This window comes from Gamsiella multidivaricata (genome assembly GCF_025024155.1).
Source record: "Gamsiella multidivaricata strain RSA 2152 chromosome Unknown BC939scaffold_35, whole genome shotgun sequence".
Taxonomy (NCBI): Eukaryota; Fungi; Mortierellomycota; class Mortierellomycetes; order Mortierellales; family Mortierellaceae; genus Gamsiella; species Gamsiella multidivaricata.
In genome coordinates, this window is record NW_026251743.1 from 328,732 (window position 1) to 347,703 (window position 18,972).

General features: G+C 48.9%; 2 protein-coding genes across 2 annotated transcripts; one reads left to right on the top strand and one right to left on the bottom strand.

The window, feature by feature from the left end:
- Positions 1-815: 815 nt before the first annotated feature.
- Positions 816-10,815, bottom strand: BC939DRAFT_452661 (uncharacterized protein). The gene is made up of 13 exons (XM_051555832.1): positions 9,832-10,815; positions 9,654-9,745; positions 9,473-9,556; positions 8,977-9,380; positions 6,751-8,886; positions 6,472-6,642; positions 4,251-6,380; positions 3,980-4,165; positions 3,667-3,872; positions 1,495-3,562; positions 1,308-1,419; positions 1,044-1,190; positions 816-932 (listed from the first exon to the last, which is right to left on the bottom strand). Exons 1-13 carry the CDS (start codon positions 10,535-10,537, stop codon positions 840-842), a joined length of 8,535 nt encoding a protein of 2,844 aa, XP_051411944.1. The 5' UTR covers positions 10,538-10,815; the 3' UTR covers positions 816-839.
- A 3,535-nt stretch (positions 10,816-14,350) lies between these two features.
- BC939DRAFT_452665 (uncharacterized protein) lies at positions 14,351-15,628 on the top strand. The gene is made up of 2 exons (XM_051555833.1): positions 14,351-14,743; positions 14,841-15,628. Exons 1-2 carry the CDS (start codon positions 14,692-14,694, stop codon positions 15,509-15,511), a joined length of 723 nt encoding a protein of 240 aa, XP_051411945.1. The 5' UTR covers positions 14,351-14,691; the 3' UTR covers positions 15,512-15,628.
- Positions 15,629-18,972: the final 3,344 nt, after the last annotated feature.

Below are 18,972 nucleotides of genomic sequence, written 5' to 3' on the forward strand. Positions count from 1 at the left end.
GAGCAAAATCCAATAGCTGAGATGCTAGGAGGCAATGTAGACGCTGGAATAACAAAAGTGGGAAAAAAGCTACGGCATGTTGCTCAGAGGAATATGCATTCGATTCTGCCCCGTATTTAGGGTCTGTTATAGCAGCAAAAAGTACTGGGTCACCAAGAAAGACGAGTATCGTATCAAGTGGCTCCCTTTCACTTGCAAACGTAACAAGTCGCCTAGAATAGAAACTATTATTCGCGAGCTGATGACAACAGCGACGAAGTCATTTCGTACTTGATCACTGAAAAAGGATCGATTCTACTCCTCACTGGAGCCGGGTGAGTTTCAACACGGCATGTTGATAAGGGAAATGGGGCAAGAGAGCGGCGAAGACGCCCAGTTGGTATCATGGATAGATTAAGCGTTAAGTAGGCATATTAGACTACCGTACTGGAAGTGTTCTCGATTGGCCAGCGCAGGAATTGGAATACAAATTGAAGAAACACGGGGGCGCTCCTTTGCTTCCATTTTGACGACCCAATATGACGCCGGGCAGGATAGCTATGCGATGAATTGGCTGTTGCCCCTTGTAATAGAGAGACAATCTGCATTACACAATGCATATGCAACTGGAATGATATTCTCTGAGACTTTCGTCCCGGTAAATTTATATATACTTAAGGGCACTCCCCAAGGTACCAGCCATATAATAATTGGTTCGTGCGCATTTGTGTAACAACATGCGATGCCATTGAAAAATGCGTCCCATCATAGCTCATGTTTAAAAGATGTCGTTTCTTCAAACCCAGGTTCAATAGTGATGTCTATGAAGATGGATTAGCAGTAATTTTGCCACAATAGCACTAGTTGCAGCAGTAATGCTGGATCAGCAGCGCAAGTCCCTTGGTGAGCAGCGGTTTGGTCATGTACTCGTCCATGCCTGCTTTGATACATGACTGCCAACAACGTTTTTTTTTTTTTAAAAAAAATGAGCCAGAAAGAGAGAGCAATGTCAGAGAGTGTCATTAATGAATGGTTGCAGGGCTGGTTAAGAGTATGAAGCGTACCTCTTTTGTTGATTGTTGAATATCAGCACTGAGTCCGACAATCGGAATACGCAGCAGTTGATCACCATTTTTCTGGTCCTGTGCAAATTCAGCTTCAAATGCGCGCACCTTCCGGGTTGCTGCCAGTCCGTCCATGATAGGCATGTGCTATAGCAGAATCATTGAGTAGCCTCGTAAATATTATGCAGGATATATCCGTCCTCCCCACATGAGTGACAAAACCGTGCCTTGCTTACAAAAAAAAACAGACTCAACAAAACTTACATGGTCAAAGATCGCGATGGCGTAGTGTCCAAGTTCGACAGAAAGCCATTCGTCAACAGCTTCCTGACCATTGTTAGCGATAAAGACATTCATCCCTAACTTAGACAGTTGTCTACAGACGATAAGATACGTTAGCTCCAAATTCATATATTACAAATGAATCGTGTTCAGATAACATGGTACTTACTTCTCCAAAATCTTTTGTGATACAAAATCGTCTTCAGCGACTAAAACGTTCTTTCCGCGACAGCTTTCCCGTTGCTCCGAGGTCAAGAGCAGCGTCAGCGCATCGTTGTTACGGGCACGTCTAGGCATGTTACCATCATGTACCCCGATCAGGGTGCCACTCAGTCCCAGATTCCGCAGAGGTTCCTTCTCCGCGACAGGATCCAAAGAGTCCATTGTCTCATCCAAAAGAGTTGGCAGCTCAGGGTCGCTCAGGGTCGTTTTGTAACGTCTTTTCAGTTCTCCACCCGTCAATATATCCAGAGTTGCTTGATCTCGTCTCCGCTTCAGCGATGAAGACGGCTCGGACGAGGACGAAGTCGACATGGGCGAAGCTGACCGTCTTTGAGGCGATTCAGAGTACGATGAGAATGTAGATGGGGACGATGACGTTGAAAGAGACGTAGCTCTATCTAAGGAGTGTCGCCGTCGTCTATCATTCTCCTGGCCATTATCGTAATCAAAGCTTTGCCCATCTTGTCCAACATGCTCACCATCGCGCACGACATGCCGTCCTACATCCGATGTCACCGAGTTCTTTCTCGTCTGGCCATGCTGATTGAGTGCGTTGTACAGTATCTGTAACAACTTCATCCGTCTCACAGGCTTGATCATCCGGTATACCTGGAATGTAGTGGTTTCCAGCCTTGGAACGCCATTGCTACTCGTGTCAGCTGAATGGGGGATGGGTCGCGCTACTGTAATTTGGCCCCGCGACTTCCGCTTCTTGAACAGCTGCGAAGGTACGCTGGCAGGCTTGTTCGCGATGGTAGCCTCGGAAACGACGGCACTTCCAGCAATGTTAGCTAGGGCAGCGTGGTTCTGCTGGGCACTCATCTCATGAGTGATCCTCTGGACCCGACCCGCGGTCTTCCCTGGTGCACAATCCACCTCCAGAGGGCGGCAGATTCTCCCTCGACCTCCAATGTCAACTTGTGCAGACTCGGGTTCCTCCGACTCCGTGCGCGACTTCCGTGTCGCCGGCGGGAGGATCCATCGAAGAGTTTCAGTCGTAGGAGCCAAGAGCAACACAAATGCAACAGCTGGCGAGGGATAGATGCGGTCAAGCTCCGCAGAGTCCAGGACATGGTCGATCAAGATAAAATCAAACTGTGTCAGGCTATGAATAGTGGATATACCGCCCCACGACATCCCGGCTGCATTTTGATCACGCGAAGCCGCCCCCATATGGTGCTCTGAATTATCGATACTCATGTTGTCAGGCTGGTTTGAACCAATAGATTCCTCGGTCATCATGATCGCTCCACTGGCCAGCGCAGATGCCATAGTATCGTATTCGGCGCAAATGGTCCCCTTGAGCGTCCTGACGATCTGCTGCCGTAGCTGACGGTTCGGTGACAGGATCAAAACGGTCTTTTGCTTGATCGCCTCCAGTCGTGCGGTTAGGATCATACTACACTCCTTGAGTCTCGCAGCTTCCGCTGGACTCTGCTCCTCGTCATACACAGTATCCGTCCTCAGCTTTGCCGTGAAGGCGAACGTTGCGCCTTTGCCTTTCTCGGACTCCACCGTGATCTTGCCCTGCATGTGAGCAATCAGCTGTGAGCAAATTGAGAGTCCAAGACCCGTACCACCATATTTGCGAGTTGTGCCGTTATCCGTTTGTTGGAAGGAGACAAATAACATCTTTTGCTCCTCGGGTGTCATGCCGATTCCCTGATCCTTGACAGTGCAGTGCAACGTAATTTCGTCCCCCAGCTTTAAATCGTCAACTTCAATGTCGTGTTGCTGCCTATGCGTTTTCTTTCCTGCGAGAAGAGCGAGCACGTTCTGTGAGGACTTTTCGTTCTTATATCGAATAATATCTTCACGCCTGATCCTCTCGTGCCAGAACTCAACGACGACGTTGCCTGTGCTTGAGAACTTGATGGCGTTGCCGATAAGATTCATCAAGATCTGCTTTATCCTGTCGGGATCGCCAATTAAGATCAATGGGAGAGCATCGTCAAAAAGGATGATAAGTTCCAGTCCCTTACGGGAGGCGAGAGGAACCAGCAAATCACAAACATCTATAGTGAAAAAAACCACGGGAATGAATAATGACAAGAGTACCATTAGTATGGAAGAAGGAGGAGATAGGCGCAATATTGCGCTCTCGCAACGCTGTGATTACCTCCAAGGATCTCCTCAAAGCAAAGAGGGATGTGCTCCAATGTGACCTTATCCGCCTCCAACTTGCTAAAGTTGAGCAGGTCGTCCACAATCCGGATAAGCATCTCGCAGGAAGCTTTGGCCATATCCACGAATTCAAACTGCTCATGTGACAACCCACTTGAGTCCCGCAACAGAGACAGCATCCCTAAAATCCCAGAAAAGGGTCTACAAAGACAGTACCGATAGAAAAGAGTGAATAAAAATGGGGCTAGTCTTTATAACCCATACATTCCCTGCTCCTAGGTCTAGAGCAAAGACGGGTAATAACTTACGTTCGCAATTCATGGCTCATGTTGGCCAAAAAGTTGGATTTGAGCTGCACGGCGCGTCTCTGATCATCAATATCGATCGTTACCGTAAGCCATTGGATGATCTTATTATCTGGCGGAGACTTGATCGGCAACATCCGCACGATCGCCCAGCGAAACGATCCGTCCTTCAGTTTATAACGACTCTCCCTAAATGTACGGTCAATTGTAAATGAGAAAGACTTGATGGTGGCTGTGGCCATCATACAACTGCAGTCACTACCGTTCACCTCACCATTGACAGGGTACGCCTGCTTGAACGCGCTCATGCCAATGTTGCGCGTATATCGTAACCTCATCCTTGTGCGTCAAGATTTCCCATCCTGAGTCCATAATTTCATCCACAGTGAAGCCCGTCATGTCTCTCCAGCTTGAATTGATGTACTGACAGTTTTCGGCGGTCGCGTCCCAGAGTGCTATGCCGCATGGCATATTCTCTAACAGCCCGTTGAGTTTCGTTTCCGACCGCAGGACCGACTGATAAAGCAAGGCGTTGGTGATCGAGATGCCGAGCTGCTGCACCAGTAGGTTCATGACTAACATCCGCTTGTTCGCAAAAGCACGCTCAGGAAAGTCTTCCATATATAGCACTCCAACCATGCCTGCCTTATGCAGGATAGGGGCGCAGAGAACAGTCTTGAGGTCTGCACGACGCTTCAAATAGTCGTCTGCGCAGAATCGGGGGTCGTCCTTGGCGTTGGTGAGCAGGCATAGCGCTGAGGTATTGACCACATAGTTAATGATTCCGTGGAATAATGAACTACACTTGCTTACTTTCATCGGCGGGTTCACGGCTTCACACCGCCCCATAGCGCCCTGAGAGGCTGCAAGGACAAGATCCTGGTCCTTGGATATCATCACACAACAACGCTTGGCTCCAACGCTCTGGTTGAGTACACCTAAGGACTTGACCAGCAGCAGATCCAGGTCGATCTCACTTGCGATAACTTGCATAGCTTCGATGACAGACGAGAAATCGAGGACATCCAAGTCTGTGCTATCCATCTCCGGAGATTGCGGCGAGGCCAATGAGTTGCTTTGCAGTTGATGAAGTGAACCAGTGGATAGGTTTACAGAAGAAGCACTTCCAGCCAAAACACTCGACACCATGCATGACTCTGCCATAGCTGTCGCGGCCGCCGAGACAGCATCGTTTCCATAGTTACTGGGGCTATACATCGTCTTCGGACTACTACTGAGCCAGGAAGAAGTTCCGTTCGCAGGCGGCAAAGTGGCTGCAATAAGAGTTCCCGATCCTGCTGGTCCACTGGAGGTCAAGGGATAAATTGGTAGGTAGGAATCTGCTTCGTTGGGACGATAGAACAGTCCTCGTGCTGGCACTATAAGTTCGGCGTCTGGCAGGGACCCAAACATCTGGGGATAAACCTTGTGGAACCAGAGAACCTTCCCGCGCGCACCCCAGTTCTGATAGCCCTTGCAAGCGTTCGCCATCAGACATCTTGCACTCGTGACAAGTCCATGCCTAAGATGACACTTGGCTGCCAGCTCGAACGCGAAACACTGGTGCAATGGGAAGTCACCTTCGGTCGCATAAGCAATGGCCTTCTCATACAACAACAGCACACTTTCCAAGTCTCTCGTACCATCCTCAGGCGCCTGGTCTGCAATCTCCGCCTCTAGTAAATGGAACATTGCCGCATGATTTGTTGGATATTTTGCTGCGTGTATCGCCATCTTATCGCGGATTGATAGGAGCCGACTCCGCATTTTCTTCTGAGCCTCCGGGTCTTTCTCATTCCGAAGTAGGTTCACCAGCGTCAACCCAATGACTGTAAAAATCCAGTGTGATATCCAGGACCCATCAAAGTTCATCATCGATTTGGGGTCGTCGTGCCATGTAGTCGTCACCTTGTTGATGTACGCGTAGTGGCCGAACACGAAGGCTGCCACGACCTTGAGCACTAAATACATGTTGTTATTATGGACCATCACCAGAGCCTTGTCTCGTTTTCCATGTATTTTCGATTCGGCGAATTCATTGTCGTCAAAGATCGTCTCCGGGTTGTTTGAGTGTGTTTCTCCTTTCAGGCATTTGATGAGCTGTAGACTCCCGTGTATGACTTCTACGCCATGCGACTTGGGCCCAAATGCGGTGTGCTTGGCGATAAGGTCCATTGTGGCAGCCATACAGTCGCGAAGATGCACTCTTCCTAGCAAGATTCGCATCATCGAGACGTGTATCATTCCCGCTGTATGAAAGAGCCGATCACAAGCCAAGTCCGCATCCTGAAGGATTTCCTCTAGTGCAGGTATTGAGTTAGCGACGTGATCGCCCCATTGTTGGACAGTCAGGTTAAAAAGGAGCTTCACATGGTGATTGTCCTTGCACAGCTTGCAGGCCAATCTAAAGAGATTTGCTAGGTATTAGCAATAGTGTCCAAACCTGACCCTTTGATCTTCACTAAAATCCTTGACTGCAATAAAGTATATCTTACTTCCCGAGCTCGTAGACTTTGTCAAGGCAGCCGTGCCATGTGGCATGCGTGAGAGCAAACGAGACTATCGCGCGCCCAGCACTATTTGTGATACCGTTTTCACATACTAGCTTAATCGCCTGAGCAATGCCGGCAGCCAAGAAAGGAACGTTATTGTAGTACAATGTAGCACTAGTAGCATGAAGGAAAGACATTTTCAATAAATGCTAGGAAAATACATACACAACTTGGAATTTAGCATCCTTTAGAAGTCTCAGGTGAATGGTGCGAGTCGCTTACTTGGCTGTCGATAGCACCTCCATCATAGCAATGATCCTTAAATCTGTGCACTGTTTGGGATATTCAGCCTCCAGCTCTGCCATATGATCCATCAGCATGAAATGTGTCCAGTTGTAGAGCTCTCGAATTTCCTGCTGCGTAGGACAGAACGACACGTCCTTGGACAATCCAAGCTCTTGCAAACATCGGATCGCGAGGATGGTTGCCTGCTCTGGCCGACTATAAGCCCAGACAAACAACTCGATCTGATGCTGATACACGCGCGCGCGGTCAATCGGATCCGTGATCTCGGCTAGCACGCCATCGCCAATCTCCATGGCCCGGTCGAAATTTTCGAGCCATCTTTGAGCTTCGATGCACTGCATATGCAGCTTGAGTGCTTCTTGGTAAAGAGCCAACTTCCCGGACATACTCTCTGCCTCAGGCTTGCTCTCCATGCGCACATTGCTCTGTCCATCGCGAGTATCGTCAGTGCCTGCAGTAGCGTCCTCCTGCTCATATGGATCCCAGCAATTATTGGGTAGAAGCAGCATCGCAGCATCCCAATATTCCATTGCCTTGTCTTGAGCTCCGGTCTTTTGGGACCTTTCGCCTGCCAAAGTGAGAATGGCCCGTAAAATCCGGGCGTCCAGCTCGGCTGGCCGAGTCTGGTCAGCTTCATCCGCCACAGGGACCCAGTACGGCTTTTCCTTTGCCTCACGCTCTTCCAAGCCTGGGGTAATTTTTTTCTTGGCAAGATCAATGCATTGCAACAAATGAGTGGCGGCCCTGAACTCCTGTCCCGGCGATCGAACCAAGATCTTGACCATTTCGTAATGGAGTCGCTCCTTCTCGTCCGTGCCTTCCAACAACCCAAGCGCAACCCTCCGCATGACGTTGTGATGCCATCGCAAGACGTCTGTGATCGAAGTGTAAACGAGAATACCCTCACTCAATGCCGATTGTAATCCAGCCATGGCACTGCTTCCATTGTTCGAGTCAGGCACGATGGTCTCCGGCGCGTAGTTCTGCTGTTCCGGTGGTAGGTTTTGATTTGGTCCGCGTCCTATCCATACATACGCTGTGGAGGCTAGATGTTGCAAGTCGTGTATGGTGAAAACAGAGCCACAAATTGCTGCACAGATGAGTGTCTTCTTGGTATCGCAATCCAGTGCTCTGAACCTACTCTCCAGAAATGCATACTCCTCCCCGGTGAGCTTTCTCACCACGTCTGCCAATGTTTCTGGACACGACTCCCAATCCCAGACTCTTTTGGTGTGGTCGAAATAAATCGTTCGATTCCTGTGCAATTCTAGTACCAACTGCCGAATCGTGAGCCATGATTTTTGGTGGAGTACTATCGCAAGAGGGAGCACATCTGCCACACTGCGATGAAGAAGCACCCCCAAAAACTCTTGAATGGCCTCCAATGTAGGGTTGAGTAGTCGAATGAATCTTACTCCTCCACCTCCGCGTACCACTAGTGGCAGGCGGGCAGTCCTAATAGCTGCCGCCTGAGTCATAGGCGAAGAGGTACTCGCAGTCCGGCTCAGGTCCGATATCTCATGCACCAAAGGGTCATGGTGCATGCTGCTGGACGGTTCATAGCTTCCTGTGTGATAGGCTCCTGTAACATTTCTGCCGCCCAATATCTGCTTTACCTTGATTAAACAGTCGACAGTATCCCGATGTGTCATGATCAATACAATGGGCAGCCGTTTGCTGACGTTGACTAAGGTGGCCAACAAGGCGATCGAGTTTTCGTCTGCGTAATGGATGTCGTCGATCAGCCATGTCATGAAGAAATGCGTCGATATGACCCTGATCAGCTTTAGAATTAAGGCATGGAACCTGGCGATAGAATGTGTCAGTGGAACGTCTTTGCTCTTGGACATCTCCGAGCCTCTGAAGAAGTATTTCAGTTCTGGCACAAGGTCGCAAACAATCCCAATTCCAGAATTGGGACCAAATGCCGTCCGGATCGCAACCACCAAGGACGCCAAAGCTTCTGTATGCTGAGTCAGGAGTTGCTGCAGGACGCTCTGGATGCATGAAATGATGGCAGAGTACGGCTCGGATCCCTCCGCTTCGAAGACACCTCCCGCAAAGAGGCCAGAATTGCGGGCAACCATGGCCATTCCTCTGATAAGGACCGTTCTATATGGAGCATGGAGTTTGGGATAGTTGCGTTAGCACTACTGTTAATGTAATGAAGCCCCATATACATAGTTGGTCACAAATACCTACTTTCCAACGCCAGATGGACCGCTGACAAAGATTGCTCGCACCACAGAATCAGTGGCCTCTGATCCTCTGGGTACAGATTTACCACCATCGAACGGTTTTGGTGTCCTGAGCAGTGTCTTTGATGAAAGAGGGATTTTGGAGCATGCCTGTCTTTGCAGAGAGACGATGTCGTCCTCGAAAACGTAATGGTCCGAGTCATTGAATGTTGTGGGCCTCACATCTACATTGTCGTCTTCCGAGGAACAGGTGTAGGGGCTATCGTTATTGAGTGAATGCTTACAGGCGCTAGCTGCCTGTGAGATGGCGGCGGATATCATCTGCTGCTCGACATGACGCCCAAAGACAGTATTCGGCAGCACGAACTGGCAGGAGATGTCATATTTGCCGAGTGGAAACGATTTGATCTAGAGAAAGAATAGAGATGTATGGGGTTAGAAATGAAGAGACCATAAAGCTGATAAGCCGAATATTGCAAATGATCTTAAACAGCACCTACAGTGCCGGTCCTGTGTAGTTCATTGAGGCACCTAAGAATGTCCTGCTTAAAACCAAATGCATTTTGATATCTCTGGCTTGGTTGCTATTGCATTCAAAGAATAGGAGATAAGAGATTTTTTCTGCAGAGTACGCATAGGGCTACTCCAATGCGGATCATGAAATACTGTTCACCGCAGTACCTTCCGCGTCATCTTTCGTAGTATGTCGTCGATTATCGGGGGCATATCCGGCCTGAACATTCCCAGAGGTGGAAGATCGATAGACAGGACACCTATTTCAATCGCACAAATAGTGAGTATTTTCAGCTTCAGCGGATCTGAGGCAGCATTGATAATGCTAAGGTCCGAGGGATGTTACCTTGCAGGATCTGGACACTGTCGTTCCCTCGGTTCGGAAACTGCATCGTCAGTAGCGAGAACAGAGTTGTACCTAATCCGTAGATATCCGTCCTGTGGTCCATCCAAGTCTCTGCTCGACCTGTCTGCTCCGGTGCCAAGTACTGTAGATGATACTCTAAATAGCCTGGAATCTGCCACTCAAAGATGTTGTTGGGCGCCCTTGCTCTCTCGTGGCTCAGAATCTTGGAGTGCGTAAAGTCGAATAGCCGTAGCCTCGTCTTATTCAGATCTATTTCGGATAGAGATGGGTTGTCGCTCTGTATAACTGACTCAGTATCCTGACCATGTTGTTGTACAGAGCTGTCGACTGCTGTAGAGTCTGCAACGTGATATAACGAAGATGGGTTTGGCTGGGGTATACTGGTGGAGACCTGTTTCTGTCTTCCGTCCGTCTTGGAAAGGACGGGGCCAGTGATGTCTGTGTCAGGAGGCGCCCAATGAAACGCAGTGGGGCAAAGAGCGAGGTGCGCCATGTTCGATCGCTGCAACGCCTCCAATACACACGCGGCCTTTAAGCAAAACACCAGAAATGCATAAACATCAGGAAAAGGAGATCCTACAAGTCGCTTAGCAGGGTGCTCTAGGCTTTGGTGACCATCCGTTTCGTCCAAGCCTAGAAACCGGTGATGATATGAGGAAAGCAAGTTCGGCCCCAGTCGTCGCATGATAAGTAAAGATATTTCAGGTTGCTCCAAGTCCACAAAATCCTCGACGATCCTGTTGAAGTATTTTTCTCCCTCCACGAGTCCTGCTGAAGATATTGTGCTCCCTTCAATCTCTGTCTCTATTGTTGGCGGCTCAGCGCCCTGTGAACGTGGGACGCCTTTCGGATCGAATTCTGAGTCGATAATCTCTAGCCGTTTAAGGATCCGGTGCTCATGCTGTAGCAAGATCCTAGATTGGTGCAACTTTCCAGTGACAGGCAGCTCGTCCGATATCCGTGTGCCCATCATCAAGCCCATGTTTCCTGCCTGTGACCCTCTTCGAAAGTCGTACCCGGCCACCTTAGGTGGTACAAAAGCAGAGCTATTGGTGTGTGAAGGTGCCCTGTATGGATTGTCATGGTGTGACTCTTGTTGAGAGTGGTTTTGCTGCTTCGATGCTGGGTGCATATGAAAAGAGTTCATATGTGTGTAACCGGACGACGATCTACTGGCGCCTGGTCGACGTTGGGTGTTTGGTGTGATAAACTCCTTTTCCCGCTGTGGAAGGGTCTTTAGAAGCGACGATAGAATCGATGGGGGAACCGCGGCCTGTGTAGCGCCTAAGGACAGCACTTTGGCGGGGCCCAAAAGAGTCGAGGTTGTTGCTGGATTCAGTGTTGATCGTGCAGAGGAGTTGGCGATGAAGCTGTCATTCGACGATATACTCGATTCGGTTGATGCGTCAGTCTGAAGGGAGAGGCGCCGATGCCAGCGCAAACTGTAATCTAATTTGGAATCCTGCATGTGCTGATGGCCTGTATCCTCAGTGCTTGGGACTGAGTTGGATCGCCCAGACCGAGAAGGCGCACTTGCGATAGAGCTGGATATTGAGTTGTAGGCAGTTGAAGTATTATCCGCTGGTTCTCCGAACAGGACTCCATTTCCGGTGCTCTGGTTTGCGTTGTTCAATTGTCGTGAAACGTTATGGTTGGTGGGTTGTTGGAGCTCTTGCCGTTGCAGTGTTGGGCCTGGAGAGCTGGTCCTGATAAAGATTGAGGGAGGGGGGTGACTAGGCATCCCTGCAATTGGCGAATGATGTACTTCGGGATATCTGATGGGCGGCTGTAACAACATGGAAGCCAGGGTGCTTTGATTATTGCGCTGTGCTGGCTGGCGCTCATGCGAGGACGAGGACGAGGACGACTTGGACGCTCCTCCATGCGAGGATGCAGTTGATTGAGATTGGTTCATCCTTGAACGCTTCTTGTACTGGATTGCAGCGATGTTCCTTTTTTCTTTATGTCGTTAATGAAGAAGGAAGACGAGTTCGATGAAAGGATTAATTGGATTGTGCTATTTTGGGCGCGTCCCTTGTTAACCTGTCCATTTTCTATACGTTAATAATCATACTTTTCGACCGGTGTATTTTGATATGGCACACTTCACTGTTTGTCGACCGATATTGTTGGCCAGCAGCCACCGAGGGTACGCAGGATTTGATATTAGGTTTTGGGGTTGTGCCTGTATAAAAGGAGGATCGAAGCCAGCGGTCTTTTGTTCCTTGTTCCAGTTGAACAAGAAGACCGTTGTGCTGATCACTCGCTACAGGTACCCTTTTGCTTAGATATATCAATAATGAATTATGGCCCCAGTTGAACAAGAAGACCGTTGTGCTGATCACTCGCTACAGTGTGCGTAGTTGTGCGTTAGACCCTTGTATTCAGTGTGGAACACAAATTATTCGAGCATTCAGATTGGGAGTTTCCTTACTCCATACAACTGTAAAAGAACTATCTCCAAGCGCAACAATATAACTGCAGCCATTAATTCTAATTGATACACGCCAGATAACCGTCAAGTCGCGCCTACCACCGCTTAGAACGCAACTCAAAAGCCCTACCTCGCTGTCAGTCCATCAGCGTACTTGCTCCTATCGTTCAACACTTCTTTTTTCGAATCATTTGCGACTTCGGGAGTAATGGTTCTGGATCCAAGGCGGACGCAAGATCCACAACGGACGCAGCATCCCAGACGCTCAAAATCCGAGGCACATTCGTATCTTTCAAGACTCTAACCCTTGCTAGCACTGAACTTGGCCTTGGGTCTCAGCATACTCTACAGCTAGTACGCAGCCGATTCATGAAGTTGAGCGAGCGCACAGCAGCATGAAGTCGTCGCTGAGCCTGGCATCTTTATTACAAGTATTCGCCGCAAAGAAGGTGTCACAAGAAGCATTGACCACGAGGTACCACAAGTCAGACGTGCAGGGCAATGGACAGACAGATGTCCCTGTCCAAGACTTTGTTCGGTGAAACCCAGTCGCAAACTATCGTTATCTTGGCAGCTTTACCCTGCATCAGATGGGGACCGGAACGGAGAAACTCGTGTTTTACGGAGGCTCTGTCCAAGCGAAGGGCACTCAATCTGAAGAGTCTACTACAGATAGCACGACGAACTCTTTTTTTTTTTTTTTTTTCTGAGTGTAGTTTGTGCGTCTACTCGCCTATTTTGTTCAGCTGTCCATCTATGCTGTGCTTTGGTCGAGAGCGTTACCAAACGATCTTACTGCAAGGTGCTATTGACCACAGTCCTCTGCTCTCTCAACTTGAACACGATGCTGAGTGCGTCTATGACGTTCCTCAACTCGGGAAACCCACTCGCGCTCGATATGTAGTGCTTTTGAACGACGGGTCATATCTCTACGTATGTTTTCTACTTTTAAGCACTAGACTGGTCTGCTGTCGTTTCTAAAAGAACTGTTTGTTGACATGAAGTGCAAGCGCTCTATCAGGTTCATCAAGACAAGATGACTTCTTGAGGCCTATTTGAGCGACGCGGAATTTCACTTGCTTAAAGAGCCACTCCTGTTCCTTACCAATAATAAGAGAACGATTAGCTGAAAGGGTGATAATACTAGGCTACATGAAAACGTTAGCAATCCTTTCATTTCAACGACAGAAGAATGTATGAAAAAACTCTGGGGGAAGATAGAGGTGGCGGAAAGGCAACTTCCGACTCGAACCAGCGATAAACAGGCCCAGAAGACTGAAACAAGACAGAGGAAGATTCTAAGGAGGCTCAAGGAGGGTGGGATCCAATGATGAAGGAAGACGATGGCAGATGGCCAAAGGAATAGAGCAACAGCAGTCTTTGGTAAACACAAAAAAAAAGACGTGTCGAACGATAGAAACAAGTGCGCCGATGGGCTGACAGGGAAGCGGGTTTTATTAGCTGTCAAGCTAAGGTCTTTACTAAAAAGGGTGACAAACTGGAAGTCGAAAAGAAGGATAATAAGAGAATACGAGGCTGGCAGCATTTCTTTTGTAATTTACCAGAATGCGTGCGCAGCGGCGGAAGTGTCTTTAGACTGTCCGAGGCAACAGAACATGCTTCAATGCAAAATATAGCTTTCATCCCTGACCTCGGGTGGCATACAAAAGCCAAGAATGTCCTGCAGGCCCAGGCTCGACAGGCCCAGCACGCCCAGCACGCCTAGCTCGTGCTTTTTTTCTAATCTACTCCTCATCCTAGTGCCGCCAGCGCCACTATCACCGCCAGTCAGTAAGCACTGGAGCCATCTTCAAGCTCTCGACATCCAAGAACGATGCCACGAAGGCCCTCCAAGTGAAGAGGAAATTATGATAAGATGAGGACGAATACGGAAAGGTGCTCTGGTATTTTATTTTATTCTAGTAACATTTCAACTATCGTTGGCGGGTCTATTCCAAAATGAATTTGTAGCTTGGATACGCGTTATTATGCCGCACGCTGGAGTGGCTTTTTTGTGTAAACATATACAGGTTGATCCCTCGGAATCAGCACCTCTTCTCCTTTATTCATTCCACGCATCAACTTTCCGCGCTACACACTCAGGATGTTTACCGCCAGAGGTATGGTCAGCCCACTCGCCCGTTGCGGCTTCTAGCCACTGGAAGAGCCGCGAGTATCCCCGACATCTTTCAGAAGTGACCAGAAACCACGGACACAGCGATTCAATGAACACAGCACTCGAAATCACGAATCAATTGACAGAGTTGCGTGCCATACAGTTTTACTCGCACACTGCTTCCTCAATGTTGCCCCTTTTGGAATCCCTCTGTCAACTACAATTAACTCGCCCGACTTTGTCCGCCCTTGCTCGTCATCATATCTAATTATCGGCATTGCTTTCTATCATGATAGGAGTCACTGTCCGTTCAGGTTGGTCGTTAACTGCCGTGCGTCAATGTAGGCTATTGTTGACATTCGCAATAAGAATCAACTATGGAACAGGATGCTGCAGCGTTTGACCTATGATCTATCTCTCCTTGCACCACCGATGTAGATGCCACGGCGACGCAAATCTCAGCAAAGGCACTTACACCAAAGAACAAGGCAGCAGTGACAGTAGCGGCAGCAGGAAAACGTTTAACAAACTACGGCAAGGAATTCCGTCCCCAAAAGACATTCCTGCATCACACCTACTCCAACATCTTGGAATTGAACCGCATCATGCTGATCTGTCAACACAACAATATGTCTGTTCCCGAGTTGATCCAGCTTCGCACAGAATTGGCGGCTGCAGGTGCTGAGATGACAGTTATTCGTCTGGGAATTTTCTCTGCTGCTTTGAGGGAGACGAGATATGCCAACTTGGCGCCGTTGATCAATGGACCAACCTGTGTAATCAGCTGCAACGTCAGTCCCGAGGACGAGGAAGCCCAGTCAAATGCCAAGAATCCCAGAGGTCTTATAGGAATCAGAAAGATCGTAGAGAAGCACAGCAAGATGATTCTACTCGGAGGAAAGGTCGACGATGCACTCGTTAGTGTCGAGGACATGAGGAAGATGGTCGAGATGCCTGGAATTCAGACCCTGCGGTCCCAGGTGGTCGGCCTGCTGAGCCAGGCTGGTGGAGGACGCTTGGTGCAGCTTTTGAACATGAACCCAACGCTGCTGGTCATGAACCTGGGTGCACACGCCAAATCTGGTAGCGAAGGCGAGGCCAAGGCATAAGGCGATGTGGAAAGAACAAGATAGACACAATACATTCATTTATTTCATTAATTCTTGCCTCAATAGTTTACACGAACATGTCTTTGCTCATGCACAGCTCATAACGGAAACTGGAAAACATGTTTAATGAGTTCTCGATAATGGTTCTCCAGGTAGCCTTACAGCCCGAAAAATGCTCGATTGCACACCTTCTGCAACCTACCCGAGCAAAGCTGCTGTCTTCATAGATCGCATTTCTTCGCCAGTGATTGTGATCATGATATTGCGACTGAATTGCGGCGAGAGAAAATATTCTGCAACTTAGATCTCTTGATCCTCTTGCCAAAAGGGAGAATCTCTCACAGTGCTTGGCTTCAAGAAAGGCTGCGATTTGACCAAGCAACCAGTTCTTTCATCCCTTCAACCTTTTTTTTTTTGACCGCGCCGCTCGGAGCGACTGCTTTTTTGCAGTGCAGCACGTTCCTCACACCACTCCTTTCTCTCTCGCCATCATCTCATCTCTCTTGCTTCCTTCTCTCTTGACTCCTCTCTCTCTCCTCACTTGTCCTCTTCGTACTTTGCCCTCCTGCTCTCTTTCCCCCTGCTCTCTTTTCCCCTGCTCTCGTTCATTCTCTTGTTCGCTCGTTCGCACGCTCAGCTGCTCAACCATTCAGCTGCACATCCATATGACCACTCTCAACCTGTTCTGTATTCTCGGCGGCGAATCCACCTCAAACGTCTTCTCGATCAAGTGCTCGCTCGCAGAGACTGTGGACGACCTCAAATAGCTTATCAAGGCTAAGAAGGAACCCAAGTTTGACGACCTCTCAGACATTTCCGCTGAAAATCCCCCGAAGGAAACAATTCACACCATTGTGTAGCACCCGCCGCCAGGTGAGCATCAACCGTTGGTACTTGGACTCGCCAACACGCACTAAACCTCGCCCATCTAATTTCTTGTGCGCATTCTTTGAATTCTCCCATTACATTCGCCGTCCTCAGTTCTTAGCGATTTGATTTCGATTTGATTTGCTTTCTGTGTTAAGGGGTGTTTTCGACGCGGCGGTATCTTTTTTTTATGTTTTGTGTAACTTGGGAAGTGAAGCGATATCAAATCCAAACCGTTTTACTCTCAGTTCTAAACACTCGATTTCGGGAAGGAGGATGGTTGGCACGTTGCAGTTTTGGTATACATGCTCTACCTTTCACACTCACCTTTCTTTCGCTCTCACCCTTCACTCTCCCTTCATTCGCACCTCACTTCATTCTCCTGATGGCCCGCGGTCGTAATTTAGTTCGTCATCCGAGAACTCTCCGTGAACGAGCAATCGCCACAGCGAAATGGCTTGCGCTTTACGAACTTTTACAAGCTGCCGAGGACGAAACATACGAAATTTCTTTCAGATTTGTCGTCTTTGTTTGGCTCATTCGATACTTCCAAACGGCCCGTTACCTGAATTTAAGATCATCGCTGAGTTTTTACAAGTCCACGGCTCATCGAGACATGGTCTTATCTGTGGGGTCGGATCGCATCTTCAAGAACGCATTCCGTATGACGATGGTTCAGTTTAATTTCGTGGTTGATGCTATCAAGGACCACCCTCAATTCCAAAACAGGGGTAGAAAACCGCAGGCGTCCGTTGCTATTCAGCTCAAGGTCGCACTTCAACGACTTGCCCACGATGGATCCTTGGCCGGATACGAGTCCATTGGCCCTTCCATGGGCGTGTCCGTGGGCACAGCACATGAATACTACCAACGATGTGTTCTGGCGCTGTGCGATAACGTCGAGCAGTTCATCACATGGCCGCACGCTGACAGGAAGACCCAGGTCAAGGCGCATTTTGCTCGAAAGGGCTTTCCTGACGCCGTTGGTATCGTAGATGGGACGATGTTTCCATTCGTCCGTGCGCCGACCTGGAATCGGGATTTATGGGCGACAAGGAAGAAGAACTTTGCCATGGGAGCTACTGGAGTGTGTGACCACCATGGTATCTTCATCGCCTTCACGACTGGTTATTATGGAAGTTGGCATGACTCCACAGCATATAGGACGACCCCACCTTACCAACGAAAAAATCAGAACTTTTCAGATCAGGAGCATTTGCTAGGAGATGCGGCGTATAAGTCATCGCCTACTATGATGACAGGCTACCACAGGATGCAACGACCTATCATCAATGCCCACAGATTCAACAAACGCCTGAACTCTGCTCGAGCAAGGATCGAACACGCGTTTGGAATGCTCAAAGGACGGTTCCCATCTCTCACGAATTTGCGACAGGTTATTCGTCAAGAAGAGGACGTCGACAAAGTGTGCAATCACGTCATGGCATGCGTCGTCGTGCACAATATCCTCACGATGCTTGATAAAGACGATGAAGAGCTAATGGATCTTGACGCGCAGAGAAATTTGGAAGAGTTGAGGCAAGAGCAGGAGCGGCCCGATGTCCAGGTAAACGGAGCGGTAGAAGAGGAAATACCAGCACCAGGAGAGGAAGTAGATGAAGAAATTGACTTTGAGGACTGGAGGGAGGTTGCGCGATATGATGCAGCAATGAAGACTTGGGGAGATATCAAACGAGCACAGCGTAAGGCAATAATGTTTAGCGAGTGAATATTTGAATAAAGAACTTATTGAAGTCTGCTACGGGGAATTGTTGGGTGACCTATTCGGCGACTTGCTCTGGGACCTTGCTCTCACTTTGCTCTGCACCGTGCCTGTGCCATCCAGCTTCATTTCCTGCTCCAATAAAAGTTCTTTATTCTCCTCATTGTTCATCCGTCGCATGTTTTGCCTCCTTTCCTTCAGTGCCATTTCTCTCTCCTCCAATGCGATTTCTCTCTCCATATTCTTCAATCTTATCTCCTCAAGCTCCTGCTCCCTTCTCTTGATATCCAACTGACGTAGTATCGCCTCGTGATCATCCTTGCTCCTCTCTTGAGCGAATCTCTGTTGCTCTAACAAGAGTCTAGCCTCGTCCGTCATGCGTTGTCGTTCAAGCTGTTCGCGCATCAACATCCGTTGCTCTGCGTTGTGTTCGCGCAGAATCTCATTTTTCTGATCAGACTGTTGGCGCAGAAGATCTACAAGCGTCTCCAATCCACCGAGTGCGCCTCCATTACTCTTTGACTTCTGTTGCGAATGCTGCGTCTGTCTCGTCATAGCAATAAGGCCGTCTGGAGGGGTGATATCGCCATCGTCAACGTCCGTCAAGCTATCGTCGTCAACGCCGTACAGGGCGGCAGCTTCAGGGCCAGAGACAGCGTTGGGCTTGGACATCACGGTAGAGAGGTTTTCATCGAAATGACGGGGTTTAATGTTCCCGGTGGTGGGCTTACCGGCGTTGAGCAGGGTGAAGAAGTAATGACAACGGCCGATGGTCTCCTCATTCAGCGTTGGGCCATTAGGTGTATTGCCGTTGCCAGTTGTGTCGTAGCGCTTCAGCTCATTTTTGAAGATCCGGTACATGTTATCGACT